General features: G+C 35.7%; 1 protein-coding gene across 12 annotated transcripts; it reads left to right on the forward strand.

Annotated features, from left to right (window-relative positions):
- Positions 1 to 3,739: 3,739 nt before the first annotated feature.
- Positions 3,740 to 22,166, forward strand: usf2 (upstream transcription factor 2, c-fos interacting). 12 transcript variants are annotated; one of them, XR_015516072.1, is made up of 12 exons: positions 4,026 to 4,351; positions 5,531 to 5,574; positions 5,676 to 5,797; positions 7,472 to 7,588; positions 7,684 to 7,846; positions 10,055 to 10,142; positions 10,442 to 10,486; positions 13,106 to 13,164; positions 13,573 to 13,667; positions 13,754 to 13,882; positions 19,549 to 21,084; positions 21,199 to 22,164. XR_015516072.1 is itself a non-coding variant. In NM_001122785.1 (11 exons), the coding sequence occupies exons 1-11, from the start codon at positions 4,171 to 4,173 to the stop codon at positions 19,633 to 19,635; spliced, it is 987 nt and encodes a 328-aa protein (NP_001116257.1). In that variant the 5' UTR covers positions 3,740 to 4,170; the 3' UTR covers positions 19,636 to 22,166. The 12 variants fall into 12 exon arrangements, 5 of the variants coding, with proteins under 5 accessions (NP_001116257.1, XP_087150873.1, XP_087150875.1 ...); XR_015516073.1 differs by having other exon boundaries at positions 19,549 to 21,049; positions 21,224 to 22,164; XR_015516069.1 differs by having other exon boundaries at positions 4,026 to 4,208.
- The last annotated feature ends 10 nt before the right edge of the window (positions 22,167 to 22,176 follow it).

Here is a 22,176-nt window from a genome sequence, read left to right on the forward strand (position 1 = left end):
ATTATTATTATTATTATTATTATTATTATTATTATTGTTGTTATTATTATCAGAGTGTTGAGCTGCTTCATATGCTTGTGAAAACTGTAGCATTCAAAATGTGTTATTCGTTAATATTTTGTTCTAGAGTTTAAAAAATTTTTAAAAATTTTTAAAAAGTAATTTGTCACAGCTTTCTCAAAACTATTAAGCAGGAAAAAAATATTTATTCTAAAAAATTTATTCTAAAAAAGAATTATATATATTAAATTATATATATTAAAATATATATATATTAATATTTCCCAGAAATGGGTTGCTGCGGCTGGAAGGGCATCCGCTGCATAAAAATATGCTGGATAAGTTGGCGGTTTATTCCGCTGTGGCGACCCCAGATTAATAAAGGGACTAAGCCCAAAAAAAAATGAATGAATGAAAATATTAATACTGAGTATCAATAATAAGTGACCAAGACTGAACAGAAAATAAGCATATTAGAATCACTTCTGAATGATAATGTGACCCTGAAGACTAGAGTAAATTGGTTTTATTAGTTAATACAGTGTTTACAGTATTTTTTATTAAATAAGTACTATTAATTGGCATAAAAAGCTTTTAAAACAATGTTTTAAAACATCTTATCACAAACATTTAAAGCATTGAGAATTAAAGAGACAGTTCCAAATTATTCATTTTCTTTTCGGCTTTGTCCCTTTATTAATTTGGGGTCACCACAGCGGAATGAACCACCAACTTATCCTGCATGTTTTAGGCAGCAGATGCCCTTCCAGCCACAACCCGTTACTGGGAAACATTCACACTCTTTCACACACACGATGGTCAATTTTAGCTAACCAAATTCACCTGTACCACATGTCTTTGGGCTGTGAGGAAAACCAGAGCACCCGAACTAGGGCTCGAACTAGCGACCTTCTTGCTGTGAGGTGAACGTGCTACCATTGTTTTGATGTTTGTTATGTGCAATCAAGGCAACCTTAAAAATGAATTCCTCGTACAGATATAATGAAAGTTAAAAAAATTCAACCTCAACATCCAATATCCATTTACTATATCCAATAATGCACATTTTGACTTTTAGGGTCACTAAGAGTGATGAAGTCCTTAAACACAAACACACACACACACACACACACACACAAACATATATATATATATATATTATATACATATATACATATTATATACATATATACATATATATATATATATATACATATATATATATATATATATATATATATATATATATATATATATATATATATATATATATATATACATATATATATATACATATACATATATATATATATATATATACACATATATATATATATATATATATATATATATACATATATACATATATATATATATATATATATATATATATATATATATATATATATATATATATATATATATATATATATATATATATATATATATTTGTGACCAATTTTGGTGCACACGTCAAAATAAATAAATCAAAGTGAGTCTATATAAAAAGGTCTAACATGTCGAAATATGCAAGAAAGAATGTTCCGTCATCATTTGTGGAGCTGCATGTATAACAGATATACTGTATTATAATGTGGTCAAACTAAATGTTATACTTAAAAATGTATTATATTATTTATTATGTAAAAATGTGTGATATTTAGAAATTAGTTTTATTTTATTAACAAAAAATGGTTCAAAGGAAAATTATATAAAAGATTTTGCTCACATACGCAAATTGATCTCAATGAGGAAAAATACTATTTGTGATGCTTTTCCTGCTTAAAAATTGAAACAATTTTAATACAAATGTTTATTTTCTTTTTTTTTCTCTCTTTTGTTTGCTGCCTCAAACACTGCCACAATGAAACAAACTAATGCAGAACATTAATATTGATTGAAGGCATAATTGTCTTTACAGTTGAACAAAAAGCCTCATTTTGACTTTTCATATTGAATAAAAAGTAACATTTTATATCTTGCGGTTGCTGCAGGGAACATTGTGGCAGAGTGGAACACGCGTAAAACCAAACCATTGCAGTTATCATATCTTAACATAAGAAGTGTCAGTATAATGTACTGAATGCTGAGACCAGCAAAACATGCTTAGGGGTCCCTAGTAGAGATGTGCTGAGCTAAACCAGTTCAGTTTTGCGTGAGAACAGCATAACTGGTCCACCAGCTCTAACCAGCATATTAACCAGGATTTCACATTGGTTAATGCTGTATGTTCACTCTCGGCTGTATCTTTAGAGCAACCAAGCCGTAACAATTGTCAGATCAAACATGTGAAAGACCACTTAATATATGCTGATAGTATCTGAATTACTATTCTTTGAAAATGGAGTATTAAAGCCTACAAAAATCAAACTAAATTTACATAATTCTAACACTTTTTCCTTATAAATACAATACACTTACAAACGAAAATTGTTTCATTAAAGAAAATATGGAGTTATGTGACATGATGTACTCTCAATACAATTATTGTTTGACCACAATCATCATGATAAAAGATGTGTATTAGGCGGACAAAAAGACTAATGGGTTTTATAATAGTGGCATAAAAGATTTTGCTTAACACACTTTTTTTGTTGTATTGTTTTGTCAATAGCTGTAAAAGTATTAAAAGACAATTAATCATCAGTTTAAAGTGTTGGGTGTGTAAAATATGAGAATGGATAACATTAACAACTTTCTCACAAGTCCTCTTAATTCTCAGAAGTGAAGATGGAGTTAATAGTGAGAGGACATGCTGGAACAACAGTTGATTGTTGGTGGTAAATTGATGAAGTTCTGGAATTTGAGTTGTTATTGCTGCACTTCGACTCTCAATAGCAGTTAGCCTAATTTATGGAATGTTTACTTACGTTACCTTAAATAATAACTGATCAAACTATAGCTACATAAAACACTGCAAAACTGAAAAAACCCTCAAACGAGACATTTAGTGTTGATGTCAAACAGCTCAAATTTGCCATGCAGCACAGCCTCGTGGCAACAGCACTGCAAGTTCAGGAAAACAAAGAACAGCGCTTTTACTACCGACAACAATCTTATATTTATTTGTGGACCCATCACACAAATGTATATCGACTCAATAAATATTTCAGATCTTTAATGGTGGTCCGTTTATTGATGTCAAATAAGAATAAACGTCTATTTCCTATCCGTTGCTCTTGCATTCGTGTCATGTGGTTTGACCGAAAACCAGGATTGGATCGCGGGGGTCACCTGAGAAAAATCACCACTCGTCATATTCACGATTCCTTGGCTTGTGCTGATGTGACAGAGGGGAAAATTAAATGTACATCTTTAATGTTATGTACATGACATGAAGTTTGACGTGGACAGGTTCTTAACCAAGGTGCAAATACAAGGTAAGTTCACGGACTTATTAAATGCGATTTAAAATTATCACGTCATTCGTCATGAAACTCACGAGGTTGCAATAGCAATAGGCTAGTAGTTAGATATAGTACTTGTAGCTTCCATAAACTTAAGTTTGAAGTTTCACCCGTTTAAAGTGCATGTCAATTTATATTAACGTTACTCGTTATTTGTTTCTACACACTGCCAACGAAATACAAACGGTTTTAGGATACATAAACAATCATTCACGTGTTGTCTCGTGTCTAAAATGTTTTACCGTTCTTTTAATTCAACATAACCCACACTTTGTTTGTAATAACGTATTCCACTCCATATCTTATTAACGGCAGCGCTAAAATGTGGCCGCATTGAGAACGTTTGCGGATGGATACGCGAGGACTTACAGCCATACAGCGCAGTTACGAAATAACCAGAAAATTAGATTTCAGAGTACCACAAGTCAAACAAAGCAATTTTAAACGGTAGTAGGGTTAAGCCGGGATTGTAAAAGTCAGAAAAGAATCTGCTAGCGACTCAACAGGTCGAGAGCTCGTCGGGAGAGAAGGGCGGGAGGGAGTAGTATACGCAACAAAGCCGCGCAGTGAACGCAGCAGTAACCGGTACACCTTCCGTCTTCCTCCACAGCGGTCTCCATTTTAACTCCTCGCCCAGCCTGCACCTCACGTGTCCTGGACTGTCTTTCTCACATGACCCGTGTGTTTGTCCCCGTGATCAGCGCTTCCATCTCCCGTATTTCAAGTGTCGCTGAATATCGCATTTTAAAATCCGTTCGCCTTCATGGATATGCTCGATCAGAGCTTGGACACCTCGACGAGGTGAGAGCGCGTCCTTTATGTACGGCCACCCTCAAGGCCCAAGTCAACCATTTTCTGCTCTGTATTTTATCGCGGGACAGTTAGCATCATCTTTTAAGTTTATTTTCGGACTTTTGTTAACTTTTGTGCATGCAGACAACACAGTAAGTCAAACGTAAGGTACGCATAACACTAAGGAAAACAACAAATCGCAGGCGGTTTTACAATGATAGTCGACATATTTATATGACTATTAGCCCGATTGCTAATTTGGTGTTTTTTGCCGATCTTTGGCCACTATAGATACAAAATGTCATGCCGGTGTGTGTTTATTTATCCGAAATGCATGAAAATGTACAGTTTCTTAATTGTAAAAGATGTTAACTGATATTTTATGGATAAATGTAGTTAGTGTTCGGTGCTCTCGGCACTAAAGCCTGTCTGCAGTTTAACGTTAATGCATCAAATTCCCTTCAGCCTACAATCCAACGCCAGTGTTTTCATCCAGAGGCTTTATATGAATTCAGAAGTTTTTTAAAATATATAATCATGTGGTGTTTATTTGGCAACAGTGCTTATTCGATAAAACGTTATTTATTAGTGTTGGTTTTTGTAAAGCACTTCAAAAATTAACAGTTGGTTGGTGATGTGAAGGGGGCGTTCACCTTTTAACGTATTCACCAAGTAGACCAATCTTGCTAATTTATATTAAATATTTGGAACATTTTACTTAATCCATTTATATTTTTAAATGATTTAAACTACACCTTACTTGCTAGTATTAAGACTGAAAACTGTACGAGTGTGATGTCTGAAGCATTATGAATCTTTATGTGAGTCGGATCTTTTCAGTGACTCACTTGAACCGGTTTTTGCGATGCTGCCTCAAGATTAGTCCTTTTTAATTGTTATTCCTCCGTCTATTGAGACAGAATGCTATGAATTTGAACATTCTTTCGAGTTTAAAATAAAATTCAATCGCAGTTTGGCAGAAAACCTTCTTCATATAAATTATAACCTTTAGATTTTGATGCAAAACAAAACCTTTTAGAGATAAATTGAAATAAATTTAGCTTTTGTTTTCTATAAATACATATTATATATTCAGATATCCGAGAACTAAAATTAATAGTATTACAATAAATACAAAACATTATTAAATCTTTTAAATCAGTGTTTCAAGCAAACTATATAACTATACTATATAAATTAATATATCACAAAACTGCCTCAATTCTATTTACTTGGATGTGGCAAAAGCCCATATGATTTTTTTTCTGTGTTTTCATTAAGATGAGAGAAGTTTCTTAATGTGACCTAAAACATTTGCTCTCTTCTTGCAGTCACGAGAAACAGGAAACTGAGGAGGTTGTTCAGCTACAGGACGGTTAGTAAAAACACGCAGCTCTAAATAGTGTACATATTCAGTAAATGTTTTACAAAAAAGATTCACATTTTTCATGAAGTAATTTCTGGTGTATTTCTCAGGAGAGGGGGTCGGGGCTGAGGAGCAGACAGCGGTTACTATAGCGAGTGTCCAGCAAGCAGCAGCAGCGTTTACAGACCACAATGTTCAGTACCAGTTCCGGACAGAGAACAGTGGAGGACAGGTCAGTGCGACCTTTGACCTTTTCAGGGTTCACATTCAGGTCACTCTGTAATAAAACATGTCTCGTAGTATAATGTCCCAGTAATTGGTCATATGGAAATGCTTTTATGTCCTTTTACCCATGTTTTAGCCTTTTGTAAATACTATTCGAGGTATTTATTAATATTTCTGTAAATAGCTTTTTGTTTTATGTCTTTTCAGTTTTAGGTTTTATTAGTAATTTTTAAATTGTATTCAGTCTTCTTTTCCAATAAAATTTTTGTTGTAGCAATAATATTTCATCTAAAGCCCAGCTCACACTGTGAGATTTCAGCCATGATTTTGTCATCTGAGACAAATTTGGGAAATCCTAAAAGATTCCTGAAATCCAGGGCTAAAATCGTGATCTTTGATTGTTGGTTTGACATGTTCACTGACAGCCGCTTAGTGCCTGTTGCGGTCAGATTTTTCCTCCGATGAAGTTCTGGCAGTGTCACAACAGTGTTACAACTGCTAGGATGAGCGTCAATCCCAGAACCAATAGGAGCTCCGAATTTGATGATGCGATTCATGCGACAATTTAAATGTTTATTTTTCTTCCTGAGTTTATTATTGAGACATGCCGTCTGCAAAATTGCTGCTACAGATTGTTTATATTTGCTGTGCTGAATCATTTTAAAACGCAGGATAGTGAAAGTGTCGCGGGTGGATGACGTTAAACTCCGGTAGTGTTTTTTTTTTTTGTGTCTTCATTGTCGTTCAGTCTGACCTTATAACAGCTGAGATCTTACAGTGTGACATGGGAGCCATATTTGTGCAGTCTGACATGCTACAATCTTTAAGGATTATAAAAAAAAATGCACAGTGTGAGCCGGCCTTTAGCTAAATAGTAGTCAACATTTGGAGTGGATCAAAAAAGTGGTTCAAAATTGTGCCAAGAATGGGTGTTGTTCAATTGTTTATTTTGAAAAGTATTACTCCACTTTAAACGTGAACTTTATTTACTCATTAGCACATAATCATTCACACCAGCATCGTAATTGAATGTGTACATGTATAAAATGCATTATTAAACAGCCTGTATTTATTTCATATCGTTCATTCCTAGTTTTATTGTAAATGAAGGATTAATCTGCACACGTTTACACATTTTGGCAGTAGGGAAAGTTATTACACTGTTATTACACTGAGATGTTACTGAGACTTTACTAGGACCTAGACTTTACTTAGACACTACTTAGATGTTCTAAAAGTGCATTATAGGGATTCTTATCAAAAAATGTTTTAGTATTTCACACCCCCTGTTCATTATGTAAACAGTATCTAATTTATAAAAATTTTACACGGTAATTTATACTAAAATCATGCTAATTCATACTAATTCATGCAAAATATATGTTGATAACATGCTAATTTACACTAATATCTATCTATTTATTTTCCAAAGTTTACCTCTCCCTACTTTTCAAGCTTTTTCAATCTATCCATACTTTTTCAAATTGTTTCAAAGTAAAAATGTTCTCTAGTCACCATAAAATTTGCCTTCAATATTTAATGTCTGGTTAATTATGCTCTTCAATAACAGTGGAACAAATTGTAGAAGTAAAATGCGTTACAAATGCCAATTAATGTTGACTGATTTCTTTGCAAATTTTGCTTGAAACATTGTTAACGTCATTAAACCTTTCTGTTATAGGTGACATATCGTGTGGTCCAGGTAACAGAGGACCACTTGGAGGCAGCAGGAGATGGAGGAGCAGTCAGTGTTGTGTCCACAGCCGCCTTTGCAGGCGCACAGCAAGCAGTAGCACAGGTGTGTATGGGACAAATTGGAAGGATCTATGGGGATAAATGCAATAAATGAAAGCGATCTGCGTGTCTCTAACACCACTATATGTCACTCTGTAGGCTGTCATTCAGAACCCTTTCAGTAATGGAGGCAGTCCAGCAGGGGAGACAGTGGGTGGAGAAACACGCTTCGCCTACTTCCCGGCAGCAACTGTCAGTGACGGTACAGCTACAGCCGTCTCAGTGCAGGCCACGTCTGATCCCACCCTCACTCAGGCTGGAGGTCAGTTTTACACGCTAAAGTCCAAAAACTGTCTGCCTTTGACACTGTTAATAAGTAATAATGATTCTAGAATGTCAATAGCCCAGCTTATCATGCAGATGCACTGTTTCTAGCATCTGGCATTGAGTACGCAGTGCATGATGTTATCAGGGGTTATAGCTGTTTAATTAACAGATGCAAGATGCAGATAACAGATGCAATACCTGCAAGTCCACCACTAATGTGTTGACATGACATATTGCATCTCATATCCACTGAGTGGTATGGTTCAGCATTGGCTCAGGGTTGCATTTTTATTGCCAGTACCCTTACTTGGTAGGCATGCTGTATCAACATCTTTTACTCGAGGTAGAAATACGCAAAGGTTGTTCATCGCATCTTTTGCAAAGTCTAAAGTCATTGCTTCAAATGTAGGTGCATGGCAAGCATCTGCAAATAGAAGGAGGAAGCAAAGTCCTTCATGCTTCATTTACATTTAGACATGACTCTGAAACGGCCTCATGAATAACAATGGATTACATACAGGAGAATCTTTTCTTGACTCTTGGAATGTGTCTGTTTGCCACAAGAAGACGACAAGCTTTGTTTGAGCATGGTTCATTGCTGCACACCATCATTGTATTATAACAGTGTTGTGTTCAAAAATGGCACTTCTAATGTTGTCATCCCTTGTTTGTTTAATGTGCTGGGGATGATTCTCTTGCTGCATCCCAATTCGCATACTTATACTATGCCCTAATAGTATGTACTTCTTTGTGAAGGAAAAATATATATTTTTGAGTGTGTAACAGAAGAGTATACAAGCTTTTGGGACATACTACTTCCTCGTTAACAGATAGTTATGTTGTTTATTTTACGAGCCCTGTCAATCAACCACACATCTTCCACACTTCTTTCATATTTAATTTCCTACCTTATTGGACAAGCAGCAGCAGGTTAATCTCTCATTCATGAGTCTTTCCTGCAGAGAAATGTGCTCGGGTGTGTGGATAAGTTTGCATTCAGACGTTAATGCCCAAACATGTCTTTATATAAGTTCAGTATTGTTGTCACAGATGAAATATAACACAGAAAACACAATTTAAATATTTTCCAGTTGGCTAGATATTCATTAACAGTCATACAAACATCTTTACCGAAGCCTCTCTACTTGACGGTTGGTCTCGTGTGTCCATCATGTTTGTAGTTTTTTTTTTTTTTACTTTTCACCAATGTTTGTAGTTCTAATCAAATTCACGCCTAATGCACACTGTATTGTGGGCAATATCAGCAGTTAGAGTATGGACGCTTCCAGGAAACATCCGGCAACCTTTGGTGTGCTCTTTCAACATACTACGATTTGGGACATACTAATTCTATTTTGAAATACTATTTAGGATTGATAGTATGCAAATTGCATCTGTAATTACTAGCATTTAGCAGAGAGTCTAGCTCCACCCTTTTGGTAAAGCACTGTTGTGCTAGTTATCCTTGTCAAAGAGGGTAAACCGCTATTTTGGTACCTTTGACAGTGGAAATGGAAGAAAATTAGTACTGCACTGTACTGAATCATACTACTTCGTAAAAACAGGCCATTTATTAAGTGTTTTTCCTGTGAACATTAATAATTATTTCAAATAAAGCTTGACTATGAAGTTATATTAATTACAATGTGTGAATTCATGAAAATGCTAATAAGGCATTTCATTTTTTTCTATTGTACCAACTAGTTGCTGCTCTAGTCAGCTAACTAATGTAACAAAGTACCTAATTAAAGTGGCAAGATGTTTAAATGAGAACCTCAGAAGAAGAGGAAGAACGAATTACAAACAGTTGTCTGCAAGTGTGGCTAAAGCCGGACAATATGGCCAAAATTCATCTTAACATATAGTTCCAATATTATTCGTTTATTTTCCTTCAGCTTAGTCTCTTTATTCATCAGGGGTCACCACAGCAGAATGAACCACCGCTCCAATATTAATCTAAGCCATTTAAAAAGTCTTTTAAAAACTGAAAAGATCATCTGAAAGGGATGTCTGTACCAAGTTTGTGAAACGTCCTATTAAACTATATGATATTTTAGAAAAACTTGGTACAAATAATTTACAATTCACCATTTGTTTGTATTGAGCATGATTATTCTTACAGATTGAAATAATAAATAGACCGCTTCAGTCAGGATGAAGAAGTGAGCAGTAAATAATGTAAAAAAAATGTTGTTTACCCTAGGTCAGTTTTACGTGATGATGAGTCCCCCAGATGTTTTACAAACTGGAACACCGCGGACCATTGCTCCTCGTACACACACCTATTCAACGTAAGTACTGATCATGGGTCAGCATGGCCCTCTTTTCCCAGTCTTCACAGTCCAGTCCACCTTTTGAACCCACTACCCCATGTACATAATGATTTGATTTCCTTAACGTCCCCCAAAATTAACTTTTAAATCAGATGCTGTTGAACTGTCTTTCAAAGCTTCTCAAATTGAGTGTGAAATACATTTTTGAAATTCATTCATTCATGACTTCAAATACAAATATGCCAAATATTGTCCAATTCGTTTGAGTGCGGTCAAAACCAAATCAAAAATTTGTCCCACTTGCCTGCCATCCCCAGAGACCTTGGTGAACGTGAGACTCTTCAGCACAGCAGATCAGACTGGTGAGGAAGACCTTTTACATCCCCACCCCTTTCATCTGCCAGCCTGTACTTCTGCTCTAGATACCACTGCACTAGTCCATTAATCAATACTGAGCAGCTGGCTTTTTAATTCAGTACTGTGTAAATACTGTAGGTGTGTGTGATTGTGTTTTGAATTTTCTTCACGTTCAGAAGATATCAGTTTAATCTACTCTAACCACTCCTAAATAACAAAATGAGGAAAATTCAAACGTGTTAATGTGTTTCTTTCTGGGTTGGTTAATAATTTTTCATCACACTTAATGGATTAGTTCATTTACTTAGCCTCATGTCATTACACGCTAATAAGATATTTGCTCAGAGCACTCTTTAAAAAAATATATTTATGTGATTCAATTCATCTGAGGATATATGATCACTTCATGTAACAAATGGATTTAATTTAGGGTATTAATAATAAATAACATGCATATTATGTTCGATAAATATAAACATATACTTAAAGGGGTCCTGTTATGCTCTTTTACAAAGTCTTGATTCTGCGCAAATCTGGATATCATGCTGGATAGTTCGAAAAGTACAACATTTTTCAGATAATTTACATTATTGCGATATCTTTCTTTCCAGCCCGCCTTCCAATAAGCAAAATCTGTAATTGGTTGGCTGTCCTGCTGTGATGTTTTTGGCAAACTGTTTAATCAGTGTTGCAGTACTGCTACGCACCTTATCAAATTTCCGTCAGTTCTGTGGAGGCTGGCGCTGAGTCAGAGAAAGTCAAGCGCATTACTTGTCAAAGATCAAAACGGTGTTTTTAATGATATAACATTGTTTTTGTTTTGGGTTGCAAGCATTTAAATGCATAACAAACCATTTATGTTTTTTTTTTTTTTAAATACACACTGATATATACCACGGCGACTGAAGCTCTGCACAAGACTTTTGGCCAGCGGAGAAATTAAAATGGTCTTGCCCAACTGAGTCTGGTTCTCTCAAGGTTTTTTTTCTTCACTCCCGTCAGGTGAAGTTTTTTTTTCCCTCTCCGCTGTCACCACTGCCTTGCATGGTTCAGGATTGGTAGAGCTACGCATCGATGAATTTGCTCTTCAGTGTTTGAACTCTCAGTAATGATTAAATCACACTGAACTGAGCTAAACTGAACTTAAACACTAAAAACTGAACTACACTGTTCCAGTTACTATGACCATTTATGTGAAGCTGCTTTGACACATTCTACATTGTAAAAGCGCTATACAAATAAAGCTGAATTGAATGTAATTGAATATCTAAAAAGACAGCAATGAACATCATTAGGAAACCAGAATGTTTAAGTTAAACAACCACTTTCATGTATTTTGGGAGATGCTGATGAGTTTACGTGTTGTATATCCAACAGCTCTCCACTGCAGTACAGACTAAAGGGTTATTCACACAAAATGCATTTTTCCTCTTCAATGCACGTCTTTTGATGCGCTGCACACAAGCAGTGGTTTTTTTTTTTTTTTTTTGGGGATTTTTTAAATTTATTTTTTGGTGAAATATTTAAAATGCAGTGACTTCAAGTTTCACATGCAGCTTAGCTCATCACAGTCAGATCTAAAAACAGTGCACCAATAAGAAGAGCTTAAGGGGGGCTGCTGTCGTGAGCTTCTGTTAATAGTAGAAAGTTGGCAGGACAGCCCGAGACCGGCTACTCACTGAAGCTAAGCAGGGCTGAGTCTGGTCAGTACATGGATAGGAGACCACATGGGAGAACTAGGTTGCTGTTTTAGGTGTTGTTAGTGAGGCCAGCAGGGGGCGCTCAACCTGCTTTCTGTGCGAGTCCTAATTCCCCAGTAAATTAAGGGAACACTATACTGTCAGTGGACACCATCTTTTGAATCAAAGGTTCAACTGAGGTCCTGACTCTCTGTGGTCAATAAAAAAAATCTCATGCTACTTCTCGTAAAGAGTAGGGGTGTAACCCTGGTGTCCTGGCCAAATTCCTTTCATTGGCCCTTACCCATCATGGCCTACTAATCATCCCCATCCACCAAATTGGCTGCATCACTATTTCTCCACTCCCCCCTATAGCTGATGTGTGGTGAGCGGACTGTCACATTACTTACTTATGTTGTGTACCAAAGATAAAAACGACACTCTTACTGCAATTTTTAAAAAGTAAAACCATAATAAGACCCCTTTAACAATGGGAAAAAAAATCTACAAAAAAAGTCACAAATTAATATATTTATCAAATCAACTGATCATATCTCATTCGAAGACTTTGATTAAACCTGATTCATGTGGATTTACTTTTTGTGATGCGCCAGTTTTGCATGAGCAACACAAATTTGATTAAAAATCCTGTGTGTTCAGAAGATGAATGGCCTTCTAATGGGTTTGGAACAACATGAGGGCGAGTAAATGGTCATAGAATTACGTTTTTAAAATGAGAACTCAGCAAATCTTTGGGTGAAATTAAATTGATCTGGATGGAGTTTGTGGTACTGAATGGTTGTGCTACTGGTGATAAATGGGTTTAAGAAATGTTTATTTCCGAATAGCTTGAGGTGTGTGATGTCTTGCAGATTCCTTTGGTGGTTTTTGGTACTTTGAGCAAGCTAACATGCATCTACTTTTTTCGGCTCTTTACTTGTGCAGGAAGATTGATGGCCCAAGGGCACCTCGTGACGAGAGAAGAAGAGCACAGCACAATGAAGGTGAACAAATGCATTCTATTTACAGCTCAAAACATGTTTCATTTCAACGGAAGCAAGAACAGCTGACCATCAGTAAATGGGAGCTACGTGACCAATGGCATAAATTGAATTAGTGGCATAAAAATATAAAAACATTTTTTTAATCTAACATAAAATATCATTCGCAACCAATTTTACGGATAGTCATCTTAAACATGTAGGATTAGATTTCCATCTAATAAGAATTAATTGATTGCATTATTTTTGTATTTATATATTTTTGTACATGCATTGATTTAATTATTTATATTTAAAGTCTGGAAACCTGCATTGGGAAGAAAGTAGACCATTCAAAGTTCCATGTAACACTTTGAGTTCTTGTATAAGAGTAGATCTGTTGCTAAATGTTTTTATAATTGTTTTCTGAAGTGGAACGGAGAAGAAGAGACAAAATCAACAACTGGATTGTCACGCTTTCTAAAATTATCCCAGACTGCAACATGGACAATACCAAAACAGGAGCAGTAAGTCACTCTTATAGCACTAAAGTTTTTCTCAATGCACCTGTTGAAAAAGTGCTAATGTTTCCGAGCATTTTTTTTCTCTCTAGAGTAAAGGAGGCATCCTGTCTAAAGCATGCGACTACATTAGAGAACTTCGACAGACCAACCAGAGGCTGCAGGAGAACTACAAGGAGGTGGAGAGAATACAAGTGGACAATGAGTTACTAAGACAACAGGTATGTATGTTGGCGATGCTAAATATGCAATGGGGTCTTATAGTTAAAAGGTCTTGTATTAAAGGGATCGTTCACCCAAAAGTGAAAAGGAGCTTTTATGTTACTCAACTAAAGGCCATTTAAGGTGTAGGGGATGAGTCAATGGCTACTGGCACTACAAAACTTATTAGATCAAATGCGTTTATTAATGTAGAATTAAGTTTTAAGAATAGTGGCTTGTTTTCACTGAGTGGTGTGGTTCGGTACAGTATAGGGTTGGGCGATGTCGACCAATTTGAGCTAATATAAAACATTGCGATGGATCAGGAGTTTTCAAAGTGTGAGGCGCGCCTCCCCTGGGGGGCGCCAGAGCATGTCAGGGGAGGCGCGGGAAAAAATCTAATTATTAAGTTTAATTATTATATGTATTTTTTTATTATTTTTAAATGTTTTAATTAAACAAAGCTAAAAAAAATAATAATACGTCAAAAATAAGAAAAACTTTTTTACCCAGAAGGCCATAGCTATGAATTCGCCAATACAGGTATATGCCTGCTAATTTACAGTCTATGCTGCTAATACAATGGATCGGTTTCTGAGACCCCCCGATTCAAAGCGCTCAAGTTCAGGGCTTTAACCCAAAAGACGACGATATGATGATCAGTATTTGAGTTTAGGATTTACGTAGACAGGACCAGCTGATGAACCACGACCTTTATGTGTGGTTTGTCAAGATATTTTGGCTAATGACAGCATGAGACCTGCTAAACTTCGGCGACACCCAACCAAGCATGATGAGGTAGCAGGAAAACCTCCAGAATTTTGTGTGTGTGTGCGTGCGCGTGTGTGCGTGCGTGCGTGTTTGGGAGGAGGGGGGCGCCAATGGATAAGTTGTGTCAAAAGGGAGGCCCACTGTCTTAGACTATGAAAAACCCTGCAATGGATGATGTCATCGTTGTCGTAGGTGAATTAAATATTTATGAATAGTTAATTAATTCAAAACAAATTATTTGTAGCTTACCATTTCAACTAACTGACCCGCATGGTGTTTGTTTTACCTATAAACAGATCATAAATAAATAAATTTAAGTTGCACACAAATTACCACCTGGTCACGTGATGTGCGTTTTCAGCGAATGGAGGGCTATTCAGAAATGCTAGCTAAAACACGGTGTGGATGTATATCATTTTCGTTCTAAAATGCCATTTTTATACTAAGATGGATGAGTGTAAACGGGGCCCGAGTGTGTTTGCAACAGGGGAAGGCAGAGAATCGGCGATGCCGGCTCAACATTGTGTTGTCTATTGGCTATCGGCGATTGGCGATGGTATCGTCTGACGGACCAACCCTAGTACAGTACACATTTGTGTTAGAAATACTTCTTAAAACACACGAACATTGTGAGGAGCACCGCTTCAACATATGAAATGATGAACTTGTGTTTGCAAAATGTGTAATATGTGAACTGCCCATACAACTGTATTTCTCAAGCGAAAATAATGTCGATCACATGATTTTTGCTACCAAGTAAGGGTTCAGTTTACATTTTAATGGCAAGTGACCTGTACTGACCCGAACTGTACCACGTTGTTTAGTAGAAACGAGGCCAATGAATTAAAATCATGAAAACATAACATAAATTCCAAAATCGAAACTAAAAGTTTAGTTTAGCAAGTCATGCAAGCTTTAATCCTGCATTGATAGTTATGGTCTCGTACAAATCAAATGGTAATCAAATGAAGGCATAAATCTCTGAATAATGGTAATCTTTTAAAAAAGTGATCAAATAAATTCAAACAGCTTAAACAGTCATTTATTGGCAAACAAGTCATTAAAATCCAGAGGTTTATCGGTTAAATAATCGATATCACATTGTGATCATTCGCAATAGTCACATCGCAGGATATATGCACTGTTAAGTTTGTATTATTATTTATCATTTGCTTGTGTTTTTGATGCTTGTGATTGTAGAAGGATTTCAAAAGCATTTAGGTATAAGAAATTCCACCATTTTTGACCTTAACTACGATTAATTTGATTAAACTATTTTTATCATTCAGTTACTGTACTTGAATACTGTTAAACTATAAAACACTGTTTAATTTGTATATTTTTCCCAATTGTATTTATAAATATGTTATGTATAAAAGTACTCACAACACATGCAAATACCGAAATGTACTGCAAATAGCACAGACCACAATGAAAATGTGTTGGGGAAGCCCAAAAGGTTTATAAAATGCTTATTAAATTTTATGGAGATGCTAATAGTAAACATTAAACCATCAATCTCTGACTGAGCACATGCATGAAAATAATCACAACACCATGCAAATGCAGAAATGCACAGCAAATTGCACACACAACAACAAAAATGTGTCAGGGGACCCCAAAAAATTGTATAGATTGTGTATTTGATTTTATGGAGATATATTCCCACTGCAGAATCATCCCAATTGATCTAACATTATAGATTATTTCCAAATATTAAGTCATCAGTGTATTCGTATGGCAATATACATCGCAAAATAAAAAAAATATTGCAATGTTACATTTTTCCAATATCGTGCAGCCATTGTTTAAATGAAAACATGGATGAAAAATTGGGGTTTCCTAAAAATAACACTACAGTAAAATGACTATTACTATAATTTTGATTTTATTTATTACATATAATTTTTAATCTGGTGCCAGATTTAAAAAATAGAGTTGTCCATATTGCAGTTGTACTTTTATTCAGTTAATTCCTTAACGTTTCATGCTGTGCAGTAAATAAAAGTTTTATGACTTGATTGTGCCTACATTTTCAACATTCCCAGGTCATATCCTGGAGCATGTTTCATTTTGTGCATTAACAGAAACAGTTGTGTCAGTGTAATTCTGTATTTAAAATGTTACATTATTCTTTTTTTCCACTGTACTGCCCCCATTGTGAGCCTAATAATGTGACTTTAGGCCTGTTCGGACAGCAATTGTTTCTCATAACATGCTGTAACTGGGGATGTCTGTGAATCTCCATAGCTCCTCTGGGATTTTAATGCATGCTTTGCTTTTAGTTAAAGATAATTTCATGGTGGACGTCTGAGTTTGTAATCCTATGAACCCGGAACTATGTGTCTCACATGATCGTTCATGTGCCTCAGTCAGATGCTAGTATTTATATGTGGGATCCTCAAATACAGCTCGTGATCCACTTTCCTGCAGATTTTAGCTCTATCCCTGATCAGTGCAGGTGCGATCGTCATGGAAACAGCACATTACATTGTATTGGACTGCAAGACAAGTCAAAAAAGGCAGCTTTTGACAGCTAGTCAATAATAAACTAAATGCATAAACATTTTGATAATGCAAGTATCACTTTTTTTAATGAATGAGCATATCTGGTGACTGAAAGAATTAAAAAACAACTTTGGATTGATCTCTATTTAAAAACCCAGAGATTGTTATTGGCCAAGGCTATTAAATCATCTCGTGACCTCTTGTGAAAGAAAAAAACTAACATTATAGATTCAGACAGCTTTAAAATCACCAACTCAACTAACTCTTGTAAATAGTAAAAATCCCTTGCATCATCTGGAAAAACAATTGCCAACCGAATGTGAAATTGCTGGTGTTGACTATTAGTGAGATTTGTGTTGTTTTGCTATGAAGCCAGATCCATGTCAAAAAGAGTACATTTACAAAATAAAATTAATACACAATTCACATTTACAAAATTGTATTTGTTAATTCAACCCGCAATTTGTAAATACACAAATCCAATTAGTATATTCAAAATGCCATACATAAATATGCAAATCTAATTCGTAACTTCAAAATACAATTCATAAATGCACAAAACTCTACTTGTAAAATTAAAACAATTTGTAAATACACAACAAAATTCGTAAATTGAAAACAGTTTATGAATACAAATCCAATTTATAAATACACCAAACACAATTAGTAAATTCAGATACCAATTTGTAATTCCACAAATCCAATCCATAAATTCAAAACGCGGTTCATGAAAACACAAATCCATTTCATAAATACACAAGACATAATTCATAAATGCACAAATTCAAGTCATAAAAACCCAAAACACAATTTGTATGTTTAGCACAATTTGAAAATGCACAAATCCAATTCGTAAATTCAACGCACAGTTCATAAATACACAAAACACAATTTGTAAGTTCAGAACACAATTCAAAAATACACATCCAATTCATTAATTCAGGACCCAATTCATAAATGCACAAAACACAAGTTGTAAATTCAGAACACATTTGGAAAATACGCAAAACACAATTTGCAGATACACAAATCCAAATCATAAATACACAACACAATTTGTAAGTTAAGAACGCCATTCATAAGTACACAAATCCAATTCATTAATTCAGAACAAAATTCGAAAATGCACAAAAACATAATTTGTGAATTCAGAACACAGTTTGTGAATTCAAAACACAATTTGTAAGCTAAGAACACAATTCACAAATGCACAAATCCAATTAGTAATTTAAAACACCATTCATAAACAAAACACAATTAATTCAAAACACAATTCATAAACACAAATTCAATTCATTAATTCAGAACACAATTCATAAATACACAACACAATTTGTAAATTTCAAACACAATTCGTGAATACACAAATCCAATTCGTAAATACACAACACCCAATTCGTAATTCAAAACACAATTCATAAATACACAAAACACAGTTTGTAAACTCAAAACACAATTTAAAAATACACAAATCCAATTATAAAAACACAAGGCAATTCATATGTTTAAGGGTGCTTTCACACCTGTGAATCGATTCAGTTGTTCCGAAACAGAGATTACAATTGTTACATTGTTGCTCTTTGCTCTTGGAGCGGTTCGCTTTCACATTGCAAAGTTTCTAATCGGACCAAAAGAGCTAAAACAAGTCACGTGCAAGTAAACTCACCTCACATTGGTCAGAGTGTCAGGGTTTATTTTGCAAAGTCCCGCTAAGCTGTCAGGAGAGGTGGTGGTTTGATGGGGATTGACAGGGTGCGCACGCGCGACGTGTCTGAGGAGAGACGCGGTGGGGAGGGGTGAGAAGGGTGCGCAACGATGCCTAGGACCGGGAGGGAGACGCGAGATTACCGGGAGATCATCACTCGTTTGCGGGCATCCGGAGACTCGCGAAACTTCCCGCTCTACTCATAATTCTCTCTTCTTATAGCCGTAAGCCTATTACATATCCATAAAACACTGTGATATAACCGCGCTCGGATCGGATCGCGTTCTCACTGCAGTCGAACCGCTCCAGGGTTTGTTTCAATCGAGCCGAGACCACCTCATTCAAGCGATCTCGGAGCGATTACTTTGGCGCGGAACAGAGCGCGATTGCCCTGTTCACATATGCCAATCGAACCGCGCTAACTGGGTTAACGAGACACGATCCGAAACAAAAGTGTAGGTGTGAAAGCACCCTTAAACACAAATCCAATTCACAAAATCAAAACACAATTCATTTGGGTTAGGGTTGGATTTTTGCTTGTGAAACACAAATTGTGTTGTGACTTTACCATTTGGATTTTGTAAATGTAAATTATCCTCTGCATATGAGTTTTATTTTTGCAAATGTATGAGTTTTAAAACTGATCTGACTCCATATTATGCTGACCAAGTCTGATTGGTATATATTTGTTCTGTGCTGCAGATTGAAGACCTGAAGAATGACAATGCACTGCTCAGAGCTCAACTACAACAGCACGGCCTGGAAATCAGTGAAACTGCATCACAGTGACACACACAAACCTTCTCACAAATAAACAGTCTCAAGCGGAGAACAATAACCCCTCAATGACTCACTCGCTCACGCCTCATCACAGACTCGTTCTGCAGCTCAAGTAGGGTATGAATGCTTGTTTGAAACCGACACACACACAAACACACTTCTGACGAGAGACTCTATGACCGTAGTGAAAATAATATCTGCTGTACAAGCACACTTGGTTTTTGTTTTTTCTTCACTCCCCACAAGAACTCTTCAACTCAGACTTGGCCGAAATGGAAAAAAGCTTCCTCTTCCAGACGTTTCCCGCTTGCCACAGGTCTTTGTCTTTAGTTCAAGTCTTGGAATTGTGAACCAGTTTTAATGCCTCCTCATACCTTATGGTCATCTTTTGTTCTGTTTATTTTATGCTACATCATGCAAATGTTACTACTGTCTCTGACATGACAGAAGGTCTTTTTCCCGAAGGGTTCGTCTGTTGTATTTATTAGCTCGAAAGAAATTGTGCAGCAGGTATTCAAATCTTTAAATTAGATTTCAAGTTTTTTTTTTGGTCCCGCAGTCTTTCCTTTATATTCATCAGGCTGCTCAGAGACTTGTCATCCTGGCACATCAAGGCTGATTTACAAAATGGATTTTCGTAGAATGTGAATGAAATCGCATTTAGGATGTTTTTCATTTGCGCACGATAAGCCCTAAAATAACATTACAGATCAATTTCAGTTTTTCAGAGTCCACCATATTTAATGCACTGTGATATTTAGTGAAGGATGAACGAGTAGCTCAGGGTTTTTGAGGTGCAGGAAAATAGCCGAGGCTCTGGAACTCCCCGCTAACCTTGTAACCCTGCACTTTTGTTTTTGCCTTTTGGCGTAACATACTAAATTCTAAACATTTACTGTATATCTCATGTGTTTCAAAACGTTGTTCGCGCATCATGGATACATTCAAAGAGGCGTACTTTTTAAGTCCTAATTCCCAGGCTCATTTATATACCGCAAATAAATTGGAAGATGCACAATAGAAATGGATAGAATTGCTACTACTTGTTGATTTTGTTGTAGCTAATGTGATTTTACTCCATCTATGTTTTGAACAGTTGAGGTAGAAAAGAAAACCACTATATTATGGGAATAGGAGTATTGGCAGTGGGAGTTATTGCGAATGAGCTATGCATAAGAAAACCAAACAAAGTTTAAAAGCGAACCGATTTATTTTCTTATACCTTCTTGATTAGTTTTAGTCTTTACCTCCTAGGTTGTTTTAAAGGGTTAGTTAACGCCAAAATGAAAACTTTCATCACCATATGTTGCTCCAAACTATTAGGAATTCTGCTCAGATCAGTAGTGAATCCAATTTATATCAACTCCCTAAAACTGATGCTTCAAGATGTTCATGAAGACATAAAAATCAATTGATAGGTTTAATCCAGATCTTTTAAAGCAGGGGTGTCCAAATTCGGTCCTGGAGGGCCGGTGTCCTGCATATTTTAGTTCCAAGCTAATCAAGCTTTTTGTAGATATACTAGAAACTTCTTAGAGGTGTGTTGAAAGACGTTGGAGCTAAACTATGCAGGACACCGGCCCTCCAGAGCTTGGACACCCCTGTTTTAAAGAGACATGCTTCATAAAATGATCATTTTTCACATATAAACACTGATTGGCAATGTTTGCAGTGTTCAGACTTCTCTTCGGAAGTTCTAGCATGCTTGCTTGATGTGTGAGAACTAATCATTTGGCTCTTTATAAGACTTTGTTAAACCACTTGACTCATTTGAATTGATTTATTTATCAAACTTGTTGCATATGTTTTTAAGTTTCAGCATTTTGGGTGAATAAATTGAATATGGAGCAACAGAAATGTATCATGTTTGATTAATAATCTAATCTTCAGAACATGAAGTGACATTATTTTTTTTATTATTTATTAATTTTGGAGTGAACTAACCCTTTATTGAAGGCCAATTCGGGCTTGTTTTCCCCCTATCTTGACAAATGCAAGGCTTGAATGGTTGAATATATGCTGGATTGTGTAAAATATTACTTTTGACTGTTTACTAGATCCCGTTAGTGTACTTCGTTTTAGTCTTTGGAAAAACAGAACGGCAAACAAAGGCATCAGGTTAATGCAGTCTAATCATAGCAAACCATGTGTTGAACCAGTGAAACATCAATATATGTCTATAATATTCCACGTAGCAATACAGAGAGTGCACGGATAACCCTCAATCACTCTTCTTTACAGTATTAATGCTGAACTTGAATGACTGTTGATGTAGAGTCCAGAATCCTAGTCTAATGCACTGCTGCTTTTAAATCAGAGGATATTTTTATTCATGTATGTCTGGTTGAACTGAGAAACCCTTAGCATGGCATTCTCACCACTGGTTTGATATCTATAAGCTATACAACACAGTTGCTTTGTTTATACCTAATGACTGTTGATGTTTATGTATGTACTTATATGAAAAAGAGTTACAATATGTAGGGGTTTGTTTTCTTTGAAAGGAGAAAATGTGTTGAAATAAATTTGAAAAACCTCTTGTGGATTTAA

This window comes from Danio rerio, chromosome 19 (genome assembly GCF_052040795.2).
Source record: "Danio rerio strain M-AB ecotype USA chromosome 19, GRCz13ab, whole genome shotgun sequence".
NCBI classification, from domain to species: Eukaryota; Metazoa; Chordata; class Actinopteri; order Cypriniformes; family Danionidae; genus Danio; species Danio rerio.